The sequence below is a fragment of the Caretta caretta genome, chromosome 9 (assembly GCF_965140235.1).
Source record: "Caretta caretta isolate rCarCar2 chromosome 9, rCarCar1.hap1, whole genome shotgun sequence".
NCBI lineage: Eukaryota > Metazoa > Chordata > Testudines > Cheloniidae > Caretta > Caretta caretta.
Window position 1 is genome coordinate 7,181,289 of NC_134214.1, and position 23,251 is coordinate 7,204,539.

General features: G+C 42.7%; 1 protein-coding gene across 3 annotated transcripts in view; it reads left to right on the forward strand.

The window, feature by feature from the left end:
• Nucleotides 1-23,251, forward strand: part of DIS3L2 (DIS3 like 3'-5' exoribonuclease 2) — a 282,912-nt gene that overhangs the window by 180,846 nt on the left and 78,815 nt on the right. For all 3 annotated transcript variants that reach the window (XM_048863668.2, XM_048863662.2, XM_048863667.2), the window contains one exon: nucleotides 2,492-2,725. In XM_048863668.2, coding sequence (XP_048719625.2) covers nucleotides 2,492-2,725 — 234 coding nt within the window. The remainder of the gene's footprint in view (nucleotides 1-2,491; nucleotides 2,726-23,251) is intronic.

Consider the following 23,251-nt stretch of genomic DNA (forward strand, 5'->3'; position numbering starts at 1 on the left):
TGTCCACCACTCATTTCACTACTTTGAGCAAAATCTTTCTGGATGCTTGAGAACCTCTTTGTTTGCCTTATTAAAACGTGAACTGTTTATTTTTCTTTAACCGGCTAGTTGTTTTTGTATTTTTCATTAATCTGCTTGCCTTTTGCCCATGGTGTAGTGTTTAAAGAGATCCTGCAGCATCGTAGTTACCTTACAGGAAATTTCCGTGGCTTTTGATGGGGAGTTTTTTGGTCCAGACAAACAAAGATTTAAACAGACAAACAAAGAAAACAAAACAAACCCCCCACTCACCACAAACAGAGGGGAATGAGAAGCTTTTTTTTAAAAAAAGTGTGTAAAGTTTTCTTGGTTTCCATCAAAAAGAAAACCTTTTCCCCATAGAGTGATCTGACACTGTCTGCCATTAAAGAATGGACTTTGGAAATAATGTGTGTGACACTGAAAAATAGCACCAATTTACTTTCAGAGCTTTTTTTAAGCACTGAAATATAGACTTTTCTGAAAAAAGAAAAGGAGGACTTGTGGTACCTTAGAGACTAACCAATTTATTTGAGCATAAGCTTTCGTAAGTTACAGCTCACTTCATCAGATGCATTCAGTGGAAAATGCATCCGAAGAAGTGAGCTGTAGCTCACGAAAGTTTATGCTCAAATAAATTTGTTAGTCTCTAAGGTGCCACAAGTACTCCTTTTCTTTTTGCCAATACAGACTAACACGGCTGCTATTCTGAGGCTTTTCTGAGTATTTGTTACTCGTCCATCACAGCAGGAAAGAGACCAGCATTATCCCTTGGATATCATTTCTGATTTCTCTGACAGTGGCGAAAGAACGAAGTCTCTTATATTAACAACATGGCACCCAGAAGAGTTGGGAACTTTTACAATAGCCCCAATGTGTTTTGCATATCAGCACAGGGTCTTGGAATTCAAATTCCTGGGTTCAGTGTTACCAAAACACAGTCAGTACGTAGAAGGGGAAGGAGACCTACTAGAAATAGACCAGCCTGGCAGCAGATCTCACTATGTGTCAGTGACCAAGTAAAAGTAACACCCTACAACTCAGAACAAGTGTTAAACTGAACTTAATAGAATGCAGTGGAGCAGAGATCAGACAGAATAGCTTTTAAAATAGGAGGACAGCTAATTCCTTTAGTTCTGTTAATTGTAATAATTTCTTTAAATGCACATATATGATATATACACACACACACACCCCTCTACATCATCAACTACACTTCCGAGAACTTTAAATCAGAAGCCATTACCCTCTAGTTGCTGAAGACTTAGAAAAATGTGTCCCAGTGTTGAGGACATGACCTCATGTAATAGGAAATAGACCTAGATGCCCAGTGATATACCTTTCTCCCGTCTGTTGAGTTATGCTGCATGTGCGCATGCTGGTGCGCTAAGGAGGTGAATTGTAGGGGTGTATCAGCTCCGTCAATGGCAAATCCTCCCCCAGTTCATGCCCTCCTCTGGCAATGCCCTGGTTCACTCTGCCTTGCTGAGACCTGGCGTTCCTCCTGGGACACTCCCACTTGCCAAAGCTACCTCCTCCTTGAATGGCCCCCGTTGCTCCGACGGAGGATGTGAGATTGCCGCTCGAGCCGAGCCAGAATTAAAACGCTCTGCTCGTCCTCTAAGCACTTTTGCTGAGTTTGACCCTCAACCTTCTTCTCCAAACGTCTTGTTGCCCTGTCACCCTTTGATGAGTCTGATTCCCTGTCCCAGAGCCAGTTCCCCGTTGTCCCATCACGCATTCACCACTATGAGCAGCTCTGCAACATTGCTACCATGCCTCATCTGAAAATGTGGCTCTTTTCCTTTCTGTCCTAACAAATAATTTAAGATTAAATTCCAGAGAGACCTTTTATTAAATAGTTTAAAAATATGGGTGGTTTCTGTTTGAATTTTTTTTAATTGATTTCATGTGTGCTTACTGGCAACATTTCTTTGTTGGATCAGAAAGACAGTGGAAACTCACGGATTATTCCTTGTGATTCTTTGGGCTGAATCGTGGCCTGGGTAATGGGCTTAAGACCCATTGAAATGAGGGGTGTGGAGATTGGTAGGTCTGGACCAACAGGGGCCAAAGTACAACCCACGTACTTCTACAGTGTAGCCTACAAACATTTGTCTGACTTGGAGGTCCCAGCAGGCAGCCCCCATCTTGATCCAAGCAAGACTATTAACCTCAGGGCACAGTTTGTTTTCTGTCGGCCACACCCCTGTAATGAAGGGTGGCTGCAATCTGCTGCATATTAGATGTGACCCTCCAGCTTCTAGTAGGTTTCTAATTAGACTGTCACATGGGCAAAGTTTAGATGCCCGTGTTCGGGGTTCTACCTACCAATCTGCACGCAAGCCACTTCTCTGTTTAATTGGATTTTTTTTATTTTTAACATGAGGAAAAAAGACGTAAGCTGTTGTGAAGGATGGCAGGTTCTTCCTCTTGTAATTAATTACTTCATTTACATTTTCTGATTTTGCAGATCCTTGATGAATGGTTTGGGCGAACCGTTATCTGTTCCTGCGTGAAGCTGAGCTATGACCATGCACAGAGTATGATTGAAAACCCCAACAGGGTTTTTGGGTCAGAAGAACTGCCTCCAGTCTCTCCTCAGCACCCAGTCGATGAAATTCACCAAGCTGTCCTAAACCTCCACCGAATCGCCAAGCATCTGCGCAAACAGCGCTTCATTGATGGTGCTCTTCGTTTAGACCAGGTCAGTAACCTCAGCATCCGTAACCTGGGGCTATTCACCCCTCCTCTCAGCCCTTACGAGAGCAAACCCAAGCTGAACTCCTTTGATCTCTTGATTGGTCTAAAGACTCCAAAGGGAAAATCAGACTTGAATAAAAGCATAGGATTTTGTGGCAAAGTTGTTGGGCTTTTTTGTTTTGTTTTAAATATAACTTCACCAAGCTGTGCAGATACAGGACACCTAATAACACAGGAAACAAAACGAAAATGGTTGGGTTGAAATCTACTAGACAAAATAGATAAGGGAAGAGTGATCGCTCTTACAGAATTCTTCATGCCACCTAGAGCTATGGATACAAATCTTATAAATGGAAATAAATGCTGATGATGTCATAACTTTATCAAGGCATTTAGGTACATGAAACACATATTTCACTTCAAAAAGGGTCATCTCCAAAGCATCATTTGCTGTGAGATACTGTAGTTGGAATAATCATATTTTCCAGCAGCACTCCTATCAGTTCTCGGGGCAGGGAAAAGAATTAAAACATTATCTAAGACAGTTTAATTGTGTAAACAGTGGATGTGTTTCAATAGAAGAGACGTAAATGACGTGGTTTCTTATCTGTGACAATGTAAGTGGGGCTGTATCAGTTGTGTTGTGTATATTTACTATTTTGCAAGTAGAAACAGGTATTTTTGGGCTCCAGCTCAGAGCTCCTTCTGACTTTGTTGCTCAAAGGCCATAGAGCTACCTCTCTTGTGAAACTACAGGAGGTTGCTATACTTCTGGGAACAGAGCGGTCGACCAGGCTGGCAGCCAAAGTTCCTTATTCGTAACGAAAGCGCCATTGTTTTATATCATTAAAATGAGACTCGAAATGTCTGGAAAATAATTTCCCCCCCGCCCTGAACAGCCTCACCTGGAAAGTTCATTGTTAACCTTCTCTTTTGGGACATGTGCTTAAATATTTAAGGCTCGTCATTCAATAGATAATAGTGAGATTTCGCTAGGCTCAGAAGTGAAAGCATTTCTTATCCCCTGAACACCAGGGAATAAACTGTAAAGAACAATCCTGCTTTGGCAGGGAGATGGACTAGATAACCTAATAGATGGTAGAGGTGGAAAAGATCTATGATTCCTGTGCGCTCTGACTGCCCTGGGAGAGCACCAGTTATGTCACATAGATTCTGTTCTTGCAATGCTGCGCTGATGGAACCCGCGTGTGCCTGCACCTCTGAGGCTGGTTTGATGACAGTGCAACTGCTAAAGCAGCTTCCTCACATTTTAAATGGGACGGTTTAGCCAGGGGAAGGAGATCCTGTTCAGCAGTGACCTTGTGAAAAATTAGTGGCGTCTAGTTTCGTTCAGGCCTGTAAAACAGAGCCCGGTTACAAAGCTGCTGCACTCGACTGCCACCGCTGGAGAGATGGGATCCAAACCTGCTTTAGGGCACAGGAGAGAATTAGTTTGACTTAATCAGTACCTAGTGGGCATTTATATCCCCAAACTGCATTATTTTCTCAGAGTGGCATCCTCTGCTCCAGAGAATCTCTGCCTTCCCCACAGCAAGGGCATAGCAGGGTTATGGACAGTAAGAATGAGACGTATTTAGCCAAGAAGAAGTTTGCACCATACCTGCCCTTTCGATATATGCCATTGATCACCACTTGGTGATGAACTCTACACTCACAAAGGAAATTAAAAATCCAAACCTGTACAGAAAGCTATTGCCTTGGAGTGTGAGGGTGAATATGAAGGGGTGTGTGTATAGTGTATATTGTGCAGGACAAAGTGAATTCATGTAGCTTTTAATATAACCAATGTATAGTCCCTCGCTTTTGTTCACATGACTTCCTTTCGCTACTTTGGTGTAGTTCTGTAGAAGGTCTGTTTTCTGTATCTGAGCAAGCAAGGGTGGGCCCTAACAGGAAGCACACCTTTCTGATCACAGGACCTCTCACTGATTTCCTGTTGAGTAATGTAAATACTGAACAATGGGAGACAAACTACAACAGAGGAAACCAAGAGCAATTAATTATCAGATTAAAGGAAACAATAATCACATAGCAGGAGGGAGTCGAGACACCCAGAAAGCTAGGATTGCATTGCCAGGGGTTGTAAGGAGACAGAATACTTTTGCTCTCTTTGTTCCAAAGGATTTTTGAGCCCTCTTTCTATGTGTTAAGTTCCAGTTGGGTTCTGCCTTATAGTCAGTATTGATTGAACAAAGCTTAGGACCTAGTGATTCTTTGCCAGTCTCGCTAATGACATTTATCACTGTGACATGCTGTCATCATTCCTGTTAACGTTATGAGGAGGCATTGTGGTCTCTTGCCTAGTCAAGGAACTGTGAACCAGAACTTCAGCTCTGCCACTGCCTCATTGTGACCTTGGGCTTGGTTTTCACATAGGGTTGCCAACTTTGTAATATTTAAAAACTGGACATTGCAGCAGGAGTGCCAGAACCTCCCCAGCCCTGCCTCTTCCCCCCACCCCCAGGGCCCCGCCTCTTCCCCTGAGACCCTGCCACGCCTCTTTTCCCCAAGACCCCACCCTCATTCGCTCCTCTTCTCCCCATCACTTGCTGCTTCCCCCATCTGCCCCAGGCCCAGGTTGCGGGGGGACTTGCCTGCGGAACTAGGCCTGGGAGCTGCAGCTGCCCGATGCAGGTAGGAGGCAGCACCGGCTGAGTAGAGGCTGGCATGGGTGATGACCCAGTGCCTCCCCCACCCACAGTGACCGGACATTGGGTGTCTGGTCAGTAGTACTGACCGGACACTGTCAGGTTCCCTTTTCAACTGGATTTTTCAGTTGAAAACTGGACACATGGACACCCTATTTTCACATCTGTCTCAGTTTTACTCATCTGTAAAATGGGAATAATATGTAACTACCTCACGGGGTTGTTGAAACTTAATATTTATTCCCCTACCAAAAAGTTAATTCAACTAAGGGTGCTCCTGAATATTTCCTCCCCACATAAACTCTAAACAGTATTGAAAAGTCAGCTCTGTCTCCTATCAGCCCATGCTGTCAGGCTCCAGTGCCGAATGGTTACATTTTCAAGCAGATACCATCATGCTTTCCCCCAAGCCGCTCCTCACACATGGGAGAAGATCATCCACAACACGATTTCATTATCATCCTGCAAAACCCTCCTTAAAACTCTCCTTTGCTACGAGGCTACAGAAAACTGACAACAGTGAGGCCACTGGTGTGCTGAGAACACTGCCAGTTGCATTGACATTGTTTCCTTGTCTCCCCTGGCCATCTGTGTTCATCTGCTGTGTCTTGTCTTGTACTTAGTTCCTGCCCCAAAGAGCTTATAGTGTATCTTTTTGTTCTATGTTTGTACAGCACCTAGCACAGTGGGGTCCTGACCCATGACAGGGACTTCTAGGCACTATGATAATATAAATAATAGTACTGTGAATTTCCAGGTATTAACCCACCACCATCACAGCCCTCAGTATCTGCAGTTCCGAGTTGGATGATTTGTTGTGACATTAATAATTCCTGTTTGAAAGTGGCAGGCATATTTGTGTGATCTGGTGTAAGAACAGTGTCTATTCATGCAGTGTTGTTTCAATGACACTTTACATGGAATTATTTTGCTCAGAAGAGGAAGACTGTCATTTGGATACCTCTTATATTATCTGCAGCTGCGTGCTGTAGAAACACCCAAGAAAGATTAGATGGGTAAGACAGATACTCAGGTGGTGGTGAATTGGTAAAGCGTCTTTGGTTTTTGTGGATTGTAGACTGACCTTTTAAACAACACTTGTGTGAATAAGAGTAAGATATGAATGTGTTTTTGTGCAAATGAGAGAAGGAGTGGTGATGAATGGATAAAGTTCATTTATGCTTTGTAGCTACTGTGCGTTTTGTTTCAGTGGCAAAGTTAAGGTTGTTTAGCTGCTGGTCATTGAGAATGCTTGTTAAATGAAAGTGTGAATATGGTGTGATGGTTGTTGTCTTGGCTCTTTGTTTTGAATTTCCTTTGTTCTGTGATTCAATAGGATGCCACGTGCCCAGCAACCAAAAAGCTCAGTGCACTCACTGGTGAAAGTGTTGTCAATTAAAGCTTTCTGTGCCTGGTGTACAAAATTTTTCCACTGCAGCTATATGTACAGCATACGCTTTCCCCTACATCCTCTTTAGTTCAGTTCTCCTCCATGACACCCTTAGCCCTTCTGTCTGCAATTTCCCATAGCTCCAGAATACAATTAAGCGCTTAATGTTTAAAGTCTTCTTATTATTTGTATTTGTATTAAATGCATAGTAATGGGAGCTTTCATAGAATCATTGAAGGTTAGGGTTGGAAGGGACCTCAGGAGGTCATCTAATCCAACCCCCTGCTTGAAGCAGGACCAATCCCCAATTTTTGCCCCAGATCCCTAAATGGCCCCCTCAAGGATTGAATTCACCACCCTGGGTTTAACAGGCCAATGCTCAAACCACTGAGCTATCCCTCCCCCCAAGGGGAGGTCATTGGGTCATTAAAACTTCAATTGCTGAGAAGCTTATGGGTCCATAATCACAGAGATTTTAATGTATTTTATTTCATTTGGAACTGAGACATTTAGATGGCAAGGACATAAATAGGTGCCTTAGAAATACCGGACAAAGAAAGAAATAGAAACAACCTTACATGTGATGGTTAGTTTTAAGTATGAGATCATCAGTTCAAGTGCATCTAGGAGTGGCCTACTGATAAATGTTCTCCTTTGGTTCAGCTGCTTGAAGCTGATGTACGGGGACTGGAAGACTAGCTACAAAAATCGTATATGCACATTTAAAAGGAAAATAAACTAGGAGCATGAGCTCTCTTTATGATCACCATTATAAACAAATGACTCTGAGATGACTGATGGCTTTACTAGTATTCCCTGGCTTTACTAGTATTCCCTTATGTGCTTGAAAAACTGCGTTTGACTTGAGTTTATTGTGAAAATAACCAAATGTGTCTTTGCACCTGATTGGTGTGGGGCACCACGTTGTTCGGTAAAGCAGTTTATCTCTTATTTTTGAGCAAGAGACGCTCGGTTTGGAGGTGGATGGGGCAGAAAGCGAAGCAAAATGGGGAAAAAGTGGGAAGATGATATTACTCGATTTAAGAACTGAACTACACACGGACTAGACTAAATTCTGTTTGTTCACAAACTGCACACTTAAGGAGATCTGCCACTGGCTTACCATCTGTGTGACGCTTGCATTGACCCAGTGTTCTTAGGTGTGTTTGAAAGAAGTTGATGGATTTAAAGACTGCATTTATGCACCTGTACTTCTGCATCACGTTGGATAACTTTGGTAGCCACTTCATTTAACTAAGAAGATGGGACTCCTGAAGCAGGATTAATAACAGTAAAGTACTGAGAAGTGAGGAAGAAGAACCGAAAGATGTTAAGTAATGTAAGATCTCGAAAATGTAGGGTTCTTCACCAAGAAAGTGTCAAAACTTTGCTCTCCCATGGGTTCATCTATCTGACAATCAGTGTTAATATTGTGGGCAGTGTTGAGAAGCTGACTCCGTGTGTCACCCACATAAAAAATGAGCAGGTACAAATGGGAAAAGGAAGAAGGTCTTTGACGTAGTCTGGTATGTTCACTGCAATTCATAGGAATGTTTCCAACAGGCAAAGACAGAAACCCATGGATTTAGATGGTGGCTCCTGCTTATGCTTTATAAGTGGATCTCCTGAGAGTTAGAGATTAATCAACATCTCCATTAAAATCTTCCAATATAAATGACTGTTGGAAACAATTATAGGAAATTGCTTCGTCATATTTCTCTGCTGATACCTGTCTGATGTGAGCCCTGGAATGCTCCTCTTCTTGCTTTGTGGAGGTAGCATGTGGCATCTGCCCCAGTTAAGGTGGCTGTTCTGCATATGGGTAGGTATATAAAATATATCTAATACTGTTGAACGTAGTGGTAGGAGGTTCTTCCTCTGTTGTTTGACATGTTGCTTTGCTGGGACAGGAAAGGTCTGTAAATATTCCTTAGATAGGTTAATAATGCTTGCACGTGCTTTCCCCGCTAATGCAGTAGGGACTCTGGTTCTTTTGCCTTAGATAGACTTTTAAAAAATTATGTGGCTGGACAGCTTACCCGTGCAGTGATTGGCCTTTTCTTTAGAGAACTGAGTCGTTGTTCTGATCATGACATCCCATTACTCTGTTTTCTCAATGCAGGGATTCTTCAAGAGAGGTGTATGTGACTTCCCAGTAACTATTATTCCACGTAGGCAGTATCCTATGGGGTGCAGAGTCGTACTCTCTCTCACATCTCTTGCAAAGAGCTCTGCCTTGTTTGGTGTCTTAGGCGAGAAAGGATCTGGCATTTGGCACATAGGACATGGTGTATGGTAACAATTCATCCCTGACTTTGGTTACACTGAGGATTAATTTGTCCTGGTGTATGCAAATATCATGTATGCTGGCTACTTTCCCTGGTCAGTAGCAAAAGGTGTTTCCATGACTATGTAATGGCCCCAAAGCATGTGCTGGAGATCATTTGCCTCAAGGCTGTATGCATCCGATGAAGTGAGCTGTAGCTCACGAAAGCTTATGCTCAGATAAATTGGTTAGTCTCTAAGGTGCCACAAGTGCTCCTTTTCTATTTGCACTATGGTTCAGCCCTAGTACAAAAGCTAAATGGGCTAGATATAAGAGCCTGAAAATGGCTTATAATGAAAATTGTCAAGGTCGTTACAGCAGAGGAGGAGAAACATAACAGTGCGTAGCTCGCTTCAGTTGAGATGGTGTAAGAGAAAAGGAAACAAATGCTGATGGGGACTTTTCTCTAATCATTTTATATCACAGTTCCACCATTATCTTCTCCTCTGCCTTCATGTCTGTCTGAAAAGAGATCTCTGATGCACAGGGTGCGGGCAGCAGGTGTTGTGTGATCACTGGTGGATAGTTGATTATATTATAATGCTCAAGGCAGTTGGGACGAAATTGGACATTTTTTAGATGAATTTCCTTTTGATATTTTAGCCTTTCTACCAGCACCATTGAATCCTCTGTTAAATGAGCTCCCAAGCCCATGAGCATCTGCCATGGGTTATTGCACTTCACTTCTTCTAAGTATTGGAGAGGAGTTTACAACAAGTATGTTAGCAAAGTAAAAATTACTTAGTTAATGATGATGTTGCAGCATCATAGGTGAGCCATGATACTGAGCAGGCAAATATGCAATGGTGTAGTCATTGTCCAGAAGAGCTTACAATCTAGGTCAGGCAATCTGTGAACAAAGGGCGGGTGTGTGCAGGAGTTTATTACCATTAGTGTTGATTTTCAGTAAGTCTTGGAGCACTGGGGAAGTCCCAGAAGACTGGCAGAAAGCTAATGTTGTGCCAATTTTTAAAAAGGGTAAATGGGATGACCCAGGTAATTACAAGCCTGTCAGCCTAAAATTGATCCCTGGCAAGATAATGGTGTGGCTCTAGGGGGGGACTCTATTAATAAAAAGAATTGAAAGATGTTAATGTAACTAATGCAAATCAACATGGGTTTACGGAGAGTAGAGCTGTCAAATGAACTTGGTATCCTCTTTCGTTGAGGTTACAAGTTGGGTTGACACCATATACTTAGACTGCTCTAAGGCATTTGACTTGATACCACACGCCATTTTGATTAAAAAACTAGCACAATATACAATTAACATGACACACATTAAATGAAGTAAAACCTAGCTAACTGATAGGTCTCAAAGTGTCATTGTAAACAGAGAATCATGGTCGAGCGGGTGTATTTCCTGTGGGGTCCTGCAGGGATCAGTTCTTAGCCCAACTCTATTTTACATTTTTATCAGTGACCTGGGGAAAAAAACCAAAATTATTACTGATAAAGTTTGCAGGTGACACAGAAATTTGGAGAGTGGTAAATAATAAAGAGGACAAGTCACTGATTCACAGCTATCTGGATTGCTTGGGAAATTGGGCGCAAGCAAATAATACTCATTTTAAGATGGCCAATGTAAATGTAGGAACAAAGAATGTAGGCTATACTTGCAGGGTAGGGGATTCTACCCAGGGAAACAGTGACTGAAAAAGATTTGGGGTTTGTGGTGGATAAACAGTTGAACATGGGCTCCCCCTGGCCAAAAGAGCTAATTGTGTTCCTGGGATACATAAACAGAGGAACCTCAAGTAGGAGTAGGGAGGTTATTTTACTTCTGTATTTAGCAGTGGTGAGACTGCTGCTGGAATACTCTGTCCAGTTCTGGTACCCACAATTCAAGAAGGATGTTGATAAATTGGAGATTGTACAGAGAAGAGCCATGAGAATGATTAAAAAACATTCCTTATAGTAAAAAGAAAAGGAGGACTTGTGGCACTTTAGAGACTAACAAATTTATTTGAGCATAAGCTTTCGTGAGCTACAGCTCACTTCATCGGATGCATTATCCGATGCATCCGATGAAGTGAGCTGTAGCTCACGAAAGCTCATGCTCAAATAAATTTGTTAGTCTCTAAGGTGCCACAAGTACTCCTTTTCTTTTTGCGAATACAGACTAACACGGCTGCTACTCTGATTCCTTATAATGATAGACTCAAAGAGCTCAGTCTATTCAGCTTAACAAAGAGAAGGTTAAGGGGTGAATTGATTACAGTCTATAAATATCTACATGGGGAACAAATATTTAATCAGGTCTCTTTACTCTAGCGCAGAGAGGCATAATATGATCCAATGGCTGGAAGCTGAAGCTAGGCAAATTCAGACTGGAAATTACTTGTAAATATTTAACAGTGAGAGTAATTAACCATCGGAACAATTTAGTGGTGGATTCTCCATCACTGACCATTTTTAAATCGAGTTTGGATTTTTTTCTAAAAGATCTGCACTAGGAATTATTCAGTGGAAGTTCTGTAGCCCATGTTACACAGGAGGTCAGACTGTCAGTGTTTCTCAATTTTTTTTGTACCAGGGACTGGCTTGCTGCGTTCCTAAACTGTGTCAGGGAAATCTGAGGGACCCGTGCCGGTCCACAGACCGGTCGTTGAGAAACACTAGATTAGAGTATCATAATGATCTCTTCTGGCCTTGGAATCAGATTATGTTATTTAGAAGGTTTATAGCTGGTGAGAGTCTATATGATTCTGGGATGCGGGGCGGGAGGGGGGGATCCTCTAGGGTGTTTTAGTATATTTTGATTGAATGATGATTTTGAGTGGAGAGCCCCAGAATCCAGGTGTGAAGAGGCTTTCCCCCTCCCAGGTCTAACCAAGGCCTTCCAGGGTCTGAGTAGAACTGAAGTTCTCACACATGTACCTTCACTCTGGGATGCCATGTTCCCCTTAACAGCCCTTTTGTGTCAGGACAGCTTCTCACTACATGAAGCAGGTGGTGAAGTCAACTAGCTGCCTGTTAAGGGAAGGTGGTGATAGTTCGTAATGCCAGAAAGCGGGCTATGTTATGTCATGCCAGGAGCCACCAATGCCTGAATTTCTAGGAGAGTAATGAATTGAAATAGCTTTCCCATGTATTGATGTTCTGGAGAGAATCTGCCTTCAGTAAACATGAAAACTTGTTAATTATTTCTTTATTCTCTATAAAATAAATGTTCTAACCATTTACCGATATAAATGAGTTCTTCGGTCATTTACAAACAATTTGCTTATAAACCAGCGCAACTTAAACCTAATGGTAACTTACAGTAATGCAGCTAATTTTTGATTTTATTAAAATTCACCCTGTGCCTGAAAACCCGGCTGATAAAAAAATACCATGTGGTGTGTGTTAATTTAGACATATTGTTATTCTAATAATACGTAGCACTAACCTAGCCTTTGTGATTCTTCAGCCTCAAAGTGCATTACAGAGGTGGGGTTCGCTGTCCCCATTTTACAGATTAGGAAACCATGGCCCAGAACGGAGAAGTGACTATCCCACGGTCACAGAGTGTCAAAGGCAGAGTGGGCAAGAGAACACATTCTTGATTCCCAGTCCAATCGCCAGTGCCTCATGCTACAGTTCGTGGTTCTCTTCCCTCTCATTTCTCTTACTGGGAACAGTTCTGGGAAAACCAGTTCTTTCTTTCCTAATAAATCATCATTCCTGCAGTTTATCCCCAGCCCAGTCATGTGGTGTCTGTGACACCATTTCTCCCGCAGAGGATTCGAATATCACAACCAGAGGGATCTCTGAATGACTTCAGGAGAGAAACAAGCCTAGAAACAGATGAGGTTCTTACTGTAAATGGCCTTTGTTGTTACAGCCCTCCACATGAGTCTTGAGCTCCTGGCGTAGTTGTTGAATTGAGAATAAGGCTGTGAAATATACCTCTTTAAAATTCCAGAAGTATGGCTTCACAGGCGATCCCCTTCCTCCTAATCTACTCCATTCTCTCAGGCTTTGGCCCTGAGCTAGCTCACCCTTTGGCTTTGGGACTGAGCTAGTGGTCTGGTGTTGTGTACAAGGCTTTCTTTCTGGAACAGGGAGTTGATGCACTGTGCAATGTTGATTTAAACTCAATAACACACTTTCCTTTTCCTTTCAAATGAATACAGTATTGCTAGCTTGTCCCAAAGGGACACTATCCAGCAATAATCACACTCCTCTTGTGGACATGGCTGTGGATACTTGCCGGCACATCATGGGCAATGCACAGCCTGGAACATTGCTAATCTCCTACACGGATACATATTGCTTTAGATCAGTGATACTCAGACTGAGGCTCGCAAGCTCGCAAGTAGCTCTTTAATGTGTCTCCTGCGGCTCTTTGCAGCATATGATGATATTAAAACACTGTGTGATTTAATTATTAACCAGTCAGGATGCTTTTACTATGTTATTAACCAGATGTAGTTGATAACATAATAATACTTTGTCAATCATTTTACAGTGAGAAATATTACATATATATAAATATATATAGTAAATGAAACAATGAATTCACTGTGGCTCTTTTGGGTAATGTTGATCACTCATTGCGCTCCTGAACCACTGAGGTCTGAGTATCGCTGCTTTATATGAATAGCTGGACAGAGATGGAGCCTTGCTGTGCTTGCATTAGAGTGCATTCCTTGCTGCATTGTTCTTGTGGGGTGAGCTGGTGGGCTCAGCAAATGCTGACTGGAGATGGGCGTGGGATATTTTTGTCCCTTACCATGTGTGCAAAAGATGGAGATAATCTCTCAAAGAAAGAGACACTTGAATGGTGAATACAGTAAAGCACATGGGTAGGTGATATTGTGGCGTGTGGTCAGAAGGGAGATTGTAGCTTTGGCTGGTAATCTTGAAAGAGGCTCGAGGTGGAAAAGTTGGTTATCTCGGTGGAACAGAAACAAACTGATTCTTGAGCGAGACTGTTAACAATGTAGATAAAACAAAAGCCTCAAAACTGTGTGTTTGTGTTGAGGTGTGTGTGGGGTGAATGGCAGGGTAAAACTCTGATAGATAGATATAGATATATATTTTTAATGGAGAAACAATCCCTGCCCCAGTGTAGTCCTTCGCCCTTCTATCGGATGTCAAGTGTTTTTCTTGTAGAGCTATGTACGGACGTCATCCCAAAGGCTTTTGTTGTTTTAGGTTCCGTTTAGCACGTATTTGAGCCGAGACTTGTCAAGGTTTTTTCAGGTATTAATTATAGCTGACGGCATGGCTAATCCATCATTCTCAGTGCATTGTGTCATGGCTTGTTGAGTGATGTAACTTCCAATGCGATTGGTCTGCCGTAGGTGAGAACGTGACAGATCTGTGACAAAGATGGTTTTATGTCACCTCCCAGTTAATGGAGGGAAAGCGAATTGTATACCGACAAAAGGCAGCCTTTGGGAAAAGATTAAACATTTCACTTCTGTGATTTTCTAGCTAGGAATTTCACTTCCGAAGTTGGAGTAGTAAAAAAAAAAAAAAAAAAAAATAGGAAGCTCTTTTGCACGTCTGTAGCTCCTTTCATCTGCTGCTCTTGGAGTGCTCTGCCAATAACCAGCCTCAGCACTTCCTTCTGAGATGAGGGAGACTTTTCCCCTCTGTGTAAAGTGAGGATGCCGAGGCACAAAGAAGCTAGTGGCCTGATGTGTCAGAGAGCTGAGCGCTTGTAGCTCCCTCGCCACCTCTGAAATCAGCCCATAAGAATCTTGCCCAAGGTCACAGTGAGTCAGTGGCAGAGCTCAGAATATAACCCAGGCCCCTAACTAGCCACTGCCTACATTATTTTGCTGACTGAGCCCATCTTCAGTCCACCTTGAAACGTGTTTAAGGATCGGGATTACGGCCTCTCGTGGAGTTGCCGCAGGTCATTGGGAGCACGCTTTGTTGAATAGCCATTTGCTTTTGTCCGGAAAGCACATAGCTGTGGATCTGTCTCTAGCAAGGTTATAGATAGTTTATCTTACTACACCATCCATATCCAATGACCAGGAAATACTTTATATCCTGTGAGCTCAATTCAGAGTGCAGATTTCACATGGATATGTAACTGTTTAAAATGGGAGTGTGAAACATGCCATGTTGGATCAGATAGTTGTTCTGCTTAGTACTTTGCCTCAAGGATTGGCCAATACCTGATGCTTCAGAGGAAGGTGAACTCCTCCTCCCTGAAATGCACCTTACTTGTTGTGCAGTGCTGTATGTAGAGGAGACGGGGTCCTTCCTGATCCCCCAGAGACTATCCGTAACCTGAAGCATGAGTTTTTATTACTCCCGAGTTATGAATTTTAGGGATAATGGAATTATCTGCCTCTTCTGAAAATCTAAGTAGACTATTAGCAGGGAGTTCTCCAGTTTCGATGTGTGCTGTTTGAAGCTGTCTCCTTTTATTTGTTCTGCATTTACTACCAGTTAAGTCAGTTATGACCCCCTGTTCTTATATAGCAGGACTGTTCAGCATTAGGCAAAGGGTAGTGAAAAAGTAGCTCTAGCCTGGCGGTGACCAGATGGAGGTGTTGTGTGGCTTTTCCCAAAAATGTCGTAGGCACTTCACAGACCAGTGGAAGGAGCCACTCATATGATATGATTCTGCAGCCTTTTAAGTGGGTAATTCTTTTAAACGAACTTGGTTTGTTCCCATCACAGTGCTGTGAAATATCAAAGATAAACTCTGTACTCTTGAAAAGTATATTACGGTCTTAATGAAACTTAATGGGTAATTTTATGTTTTAACTGATCATCCGTGTTAGTTAGGCCACAGTGTGGGGTCAGGTTTCAGAGGAACAGCCGTGTTAGTCTGTATTCGCAAAAAGAAAAGGAGTACTTGTGGCACCTTAGAGACTAACCAATTTATTTGAGCATGAGCTTTCGTGAGCTACAGCTCACTTCATCAGATGCATACCGTGGAAACTGCAGCAGACTTTATATACACACAGAGAATATGAAACAATACCTCCTCCCACCCCACTGTCCTGCTGGTAATAGCCCATCTAAAGTGATCAACAGGTGGGCATTTCCAGCACAAATCCAGGTTTTCTCACCCTCCACCCCCCCACACAAATTCACTCTCCTGCTGGTGCTAGCCCATCCAAAGTGACAACTCTTTACATAATCAAGTCGGGCTATTTCCTGCATAAATCCAGGTTTTCTCACATCCCCCCCACCCCCATACACATACAAACTCACTCTCCTGCTGGTAATAGCTCATCTAAACTGACCACTCTCCAAGTTTAAATCCAAGTTAAACCAGAACATCAGCCCCCAACTAAAACCCCTCCAACGCATTATTAAGGATCTACAACCTATCCTAAAGGATGACCCAACACTCTCACAAGTCTTGGGAGACAGGCCAGTCCTTGCCTACAGACAGCCCCGCAACCTGAAGCAAATACTCACCAACAACCACATACCACACAACAGAACCACTAACCCAGGAACTTATCCTTGCAACAAAGCCCGTTGCCAATTGTGCCCACATATCTATTCAGGGGACACCATCACAGGGCCTAATAACATCAGCCACACTATCAGAGACTCGTTCACCTGCACATCCACCAATGTGATATATGCCATCATGTGCCAGCAATGCCCCTCTGCCATGTACATTGGTCAAACTGGACAGTCTCTGCGTAAAAGAATAAATGGACACAAATCAGATGTCAAGAATTATAACATTCATAAACCAGTCGGAGAACACTTCAATCTCTCTGGTCACGCAATCACAGACATGAAGGTCGCTATATTAAAACAAAAAAACTTCAAATCCAGACTCCAGCGAGAAACTGCTGAATTGGAATTCATTTGCAAATTGGATACTATTAATTTAGGCTTAAATAGAGACTGGGAGTGGCTAAGTCATTATGCAAGGTAGCCTGTTTCCTCTTGTTTTTTCCTACCCCCCCCCCCCCAGATGTTCTGGTTTAACTTGGATTTAAACTTGGAGAGTGGTCAGTTTAGATGAGCTATTACCAGCAGGAGAGTGAGTTTGTGTGTGTATGGGGGTGGGGGGGATGTGAGAAAACCTGGATCTATGCAGGAAATAGCCCGACTTGATTATGTAAAGAGTTGTCACTTTGGATGGGCTAGCACCAGCAGGAGAGTGAATTTGTGGGGGGGGGTGGAGGGTGAGAAAACCTGGATTTGTGCTGGAAATGGCCCACCTGTTGATCACTTTAGATAAGCTATTACCAGCAGGACAGTGGGGTGGGAGGAGGTATTGTTTCATATTCTCTGTGTGTATATAAAGTCTGCTGCAGTTTCCACGGTATGCATCTGATGAAGTGAGCTGTAGCTCACGAAAGCTCATGCTCAAATAAATTGGTTAGTCTCTAAGGTGCCACAAGTACTCCTTTTCTTTTTAGTGTGGGGTCAGATGACTAGATCACTGCTATCCTCATTTTGCAGAGGGGGAAGCTGCAAAGCTGTAACTTGGTCATGGTGACACAGGGACTCTGGTGCTAGAACTCAATGGTGAAATCCTGCCTCCACTGAAGTCAATGGGAGCTTTTCCACTGACTACAGTGGGGCCAGAATTTCACCCTAGATCTCCTGATTCCTAATTCCGGCCTTTAATCGTACCATCGTCCTTCCTTTGGCTGAGATATCTGCATTAATCCAGCTAGCATTTAGCTCCTCGTTATCATGTTGTAGTGGAAAGTGGACCACAATACTGAGAAATGAAATGCTTAAGTGACTAAAATGGGATTTTAAAAATGCAATTTAGTAAATTATTACTCTGTCAGCGATGCATTTATCAGGTACAGAAGGCAGAATGAAATAAAACAGGGTTTGGCATTAAAGAAAATGAGTCACTTTTTCTATTGCATCATCTATAAACTTTTTTCCCTTTTCATGTATGTATGGTTAAAATTACTTGGAGGTTTTGAATTTTCACTTCAACTCTCTGCTTTTTATTATTTTCAAACACTGCTGAAAGTGACTGTAGACAGTACTGTCTTCACATTGCCTGATGGTTCATTATTTTTGTAAATAAGCCATTCATTGAGCAATATGTAGCTAATGAAACTTACTGGCGAGTTGGATTGTTTCTTGAATAGGAGGTGAGTTTGTTGTGGGATAGGTTCCCCCGACCAAGCAATGGGGCGGTCGAACAGAGATCATTATGAGGAGCTGGTTTTGACGTTTTTGTGCCCTAAGGTGACACATTTTTAAGTCCTTGGATAAGCATTCTTCTGTGTTTATTTAAATCAAAATAAACTAAAAATCATATGGTACAATGACACACCTGCTGAGCTGGCACATGGGGGGGCCGTTTTTCGTTTTAAGGAGACTTATTATCCGTACATGTCTCTGCCCAATTTATAGGAGTGGGTGATACACAAATGCACAACAGAAGGCAACGCTTCAGGGTAGCTAGCTAACTGTTCTTTTCTTTTGCTATTATTCTGTCTGTTCCCAGTTTAAGCTATTGCAAATGGTCAGGTTCTCCACATTGTAGAAGAGATTTTGATTAATATGAGGGTGTTTTAAATGTTACTTCTATTTAAGCTCTACCATGCCACTAATGTAGCTTACCAGGTTTAGCAGAAGGGTCTGCTGTGGCTGTCTTGTTTGAGGCTACAAACTTTGGTCTGTAGAGGCAGAGAATTGCAAGTGGTTCAGTATGCTCCTTTACAGTGGTGTATGTGGTGCAGTTATGTAATACCCAGCCTGCTGTCCCTGGAATGGTTGTAAGTCACTAGTGTTTCCTGAGGTCATCATCAGTTAGATAGAGGGAGCTTCTGTTACCACAATGTCTCTGTGCTTTGTGAAAGCTGGGTAAAATAAACTAACGATGACAGTAAACGCTGAGAGAGTGGCCAGATGTAAATACTGTATATAAATGGGATTTCCGTCACTGTCAAGGGTATCCACTAGAGCCAATTACCTGAAGCAATGGTTTTCAACATGCCAGTGCTGACAAGATGATGTATAGGCAGTCTTTTTTTTATGACGACGAAATCCACCACTGATGTTCAGCTCAAAGAGCTGACCCCAAATACCCACATCCTTCACCTTAGTGAGAAACAGCTACTCCTTGACGTGAACTTGCTGATGTCCCTTCCCACTTACGATTTTGAAGCTGCTGTCTCACGTAGAACATTAAAGTAGGTAAGTGAACTTTTCCTCCCTGTGCCCAGAAAGACACAATGGAGCAACACTGTCTAAACTTATCCCCTTTAATAAAACTGCCAACAGAAACCTACATCTTGTGACTGAATTCTTCCGTTTGGTGGATTTCTTGGATTGTTGTTGACTAGGACCCCTGGCAGGCAGTCCTGTGTTTATCCAGGCTGTGATTGTTCAGTAGGTCTGTGGCTGTCTTTATGCCAGACACAGAGAATTCGCATTTTGCACAAACAGCCACTAGCTTTCATTCTTCTGCAAAGTGCAGTTTGGGGTAAAGACTTAAGGCAGGCCAAGAACAAGGAGCTAGCAACAAGCGCTTTCTTGAACGTCATGAATTCTCAGCCAGTCGACGGAGAGAATGAAAGTCTGTTTTCTTTCTGGAAGATCTCCTAAGGAGATTCCAAAACCCATTAATGCTGAACCTACCTTGTTTTGTCGGTTTCCCATTATAAAACTTTGCCTGATTTTCAGACATGCTGAGCACTGGCAGTTCCAGTTGAAGTCCGTGTGCTCTGGCCTCTTATTTTTAAGAGGGTAAAAACCTCCCACTAGACGGAAGATTGCCACGGGGCATGCTCAGTGTCGCCGGCAGTTTTAGATGGAATGTTCTGTGCTATATTCATTGATGCTGGAATTTGACATGGACATCAGAGATGGAAGGAGGCTTTATCATAAGAACTTATCTGGTGATTTTTTACCTTTTCCCCATCACCAGTAGGATCCAGGGTAGGTTTGTTACCTACAATGTATTTGCGGGTGCATTGTCACTACATCTTTCTAATTGCAGGGACCCACACAGAGATGAGCTGTGTGCCCCCTGAGAATTATCTCGGTCAGTTTCACCCAAGCAAGGAGCAGCAGCAGGTAGATGTGGAGTGTGGGTAGGAAGGTTGCCTTAGGCTCTGTGCCTGCTATGCACCTGATTAGTCACTCTCTAGAGTTTTACACATTTAAAAATAGAGCCTGCAGAGACTTTGCAAGGAGCTACGCCCTTTGCCCCAAAGTACACTGGGGTACAGTTCAGTAGACTGAAGAGCTTCACCTGATTACATACAAGTATTCATGCAAAATGACTCACATGATTATCTTGAATCTCATCATCAGGTGTTTCTTTTCATTATAGTCAACAAGATAACATGCTGGTTATTGCTCTTACTGTAATTGGGTTTTACTTTAAAGAGCTGAAGTGTCACTTGCTAAGAAGAAATCCTGGGGTGTGAGATGCCCCCTAGTGCAGATGTGGTAGCATAACTCTGCTCTGCCATAGCCTGCTCTGAGTCCCTTTGCGTTGTAGGTTAATGGCTCACGCTGCGTGTGTAGATGGCTGTGAAATGACTGAAACTGGTGAATCCTAGCAGGGGCTTTCATTCTTCTGTTTGAAATGGGAAAATCAGCTCGGGGCTCAGTTTATGGAAAGCAGCGTGAGGGTTGATTAAAAAAAGAAAAAGTCCTTTAGAAAAGCAATTTGCTTCTCCTTTCTGCGAGCAGGGCTTCCAAACGAACTCAGTAAATGCTACAGTACAGTCACCAGGCCTGGAAAAAAATCTCAAGTGAAGTAACACGGTGGCTGTGGTAAATATGAACCGAGGCCTTTGGAACTAGCTAATGGCATCTCCCCAAAGAGTCTCCTTTCTCCCACTGTGGGCTGTGCCAGCAGTGAGCACTTCCAGCCCTGGCTTCTAGTGGAGGAAAGCATCATTTGGCTCCCTTTGGATTTCATTACTCTTCCTCCACTGCCTCCCTCCCTCCTTCCATGCAGCAAAAGCCTTTCCAGTTGTAAAGAAGTGAATTAACTCCCAGGCCTTTTGAAGCCCTTCATGTCAGTGATAGATGAGGCAGCTTTCTATAACTTCAAAGAAGCAAATTCTGCTAGTGAATGCAGGCCAGAGGAGTTGAAAAGTCCAAGCAGAACAGGGAGGCACGTGGTGTGACCCAGCTGTCAAATGGGGCACCCTGGAGACTACCCCTGCTGGTGCCATGGAAAGGCAGGAACAATGCCACTTTCAGTAAATTGAGTGTCCTGAATGCCCATTTTTTGTCCTGTTTTCAATGGACTTGGGCACATCACTTAACATACAGCAGCCATTTGTGCTGGATTCACAGAGCCTGAAAGGCTTTGAGAGGGTGCTCTCTGCCCTGCATAATGGAGATTTAGCACATTGGCATTTGGGAGATCTCGTTTCAGGCGTCCATAGCTAATCATATTAAAGGTGACCTCTTGGGCAGCGCTTTCCATTGTTGCCATATGTTTTGTCCAGTGCTTGAGTGATGTAGTGCATTGCAATGTGTTCAAGCAGCAGCTAATTTAATCACCAGAGTTAACCCCCTCTCCTGTTCTACACTTTCAGAATTTATTAGCTCCCTTCTAACTCTCTGGGCATTGTTTCTGTCTCCTTCATAAGGAGCTTGGGAGATATTGGTTGTATTTACTTTGAAGGGTGTCTTTCAAAAATCAGAAGAGCTAATTAATGCTGCATTGGTAGGATCATGTTGGTTCTGTTCTCTTGTGAGTGTTGTCCTGAGTGTCTTTCCATGGAGAAATTAGGGATTGGGCTCGAGGGTTTTAAAAAACCAGAACACTATGAATGGAAACATGGCTGAGAAGCTGAATGTCTCCTGTAATTTAATTTTTTAAAATAAATAACTAATTTTGAGAGGTTGACGGTCTCTGTAAAGTGTTGTGTTGGCTTCTGCTCTTTAAAACTTTAGCCCTTAATAGAAACAACTCCAAATCAAGGAATGACCAGAGGGGAAAAACTACACAATTCCCTCAAATCCATAAAATTGGCTAGTTGCAAGGCTTGAATGAGGCAAGTTTTCTGTGAAAAAGAGAAGACTGCTGCAGCTGTCTTGATCTACAAAAGTCGGGCATCTATAGGGAAAGATACTTTTTGGAGTTTACAGTGAGGATTATTTCAAAAGACACAATCCAACTAATGTTTTCATCACTACCCCAATGGACTTTACAGCATGGGGATGTATATTAAAAACAGGAATTTGAAATTTCAGTTGTCCTGTGACCTTCTTTGGGAGTAGGTGGGGGTCAGAGCTGGAAGGAAATGATTAGATTTTTATGACCAGGTTGCTAGTATACTGTGCTCCCAAAGGGAGGAAACCTTGTAATTTTCTTACACTTGCCGAAGCAGACTATTTAGTAAATACCTCATGCTTTGGTTCAGTTTTTAGATTCCCTTCTCCTCCTACAATGTGCTTGTACCCACAACTCTAAATAGCAGAATAAATCCCTGATGTCTTTGGAACTCAAAACATGGTTTGTACACATCTGAGCTTCCTGATCCTGTGTGTGTTTGTGTTGTGGTTTAGATCTGGTAGGGAGAAGGAATAATGACACAAAAGTTCATGGATTTGTGACTGGTTTTAAAAATACTGTTTTACATTTTATGTATCTTCATTTTGCAAAAGCGCAATACTGTTTAGAAACCCTAACCACAGCTACTGACTGTAAAACATGTCAAGCCCCTTACGTATGTTAAATTACAATGTCAAATAAAGAGTTATAAAGAGCCTGCTGTGCATGAATGCTGGAAGAGCCTCACTGACCATACCCCACCCATTACAATCCCATGATTGACAGTGGCTCTGCAGGCTCAGACATCGTTTTGGCCATAGAAAAATACCACCTTACTCTTTTTTTTTTATTGCACCTTTTCATACTGAAGGATTCCAGAGCCCCTTTCAAATAAGTACATATAGACATGGCTTCGTTGCTGAAATGCAGCCCCTTGTAGAATGGAATCCTGGAGCCAGTCTGGCATCGAGCATACAGCATGCTGTTAGAACAGCGCGGGAAGGGGAAATTTGACCTAGGACATTGGACCACACCCTGCAAGCTTGTGAAAAGTGTTATGTCATCGATGATCACACAGAGAAGACAGGTCCTCACAGTTCATAACAACCCCATACAGTAAGGTGCATGGTATTCAAAATATCGATCTGGGAAGGATTAAAGGTTGAGTAAGCCACACTGGAATCTGGATTTTATGGCTCCAGGGACCCTAGACATTTCACACC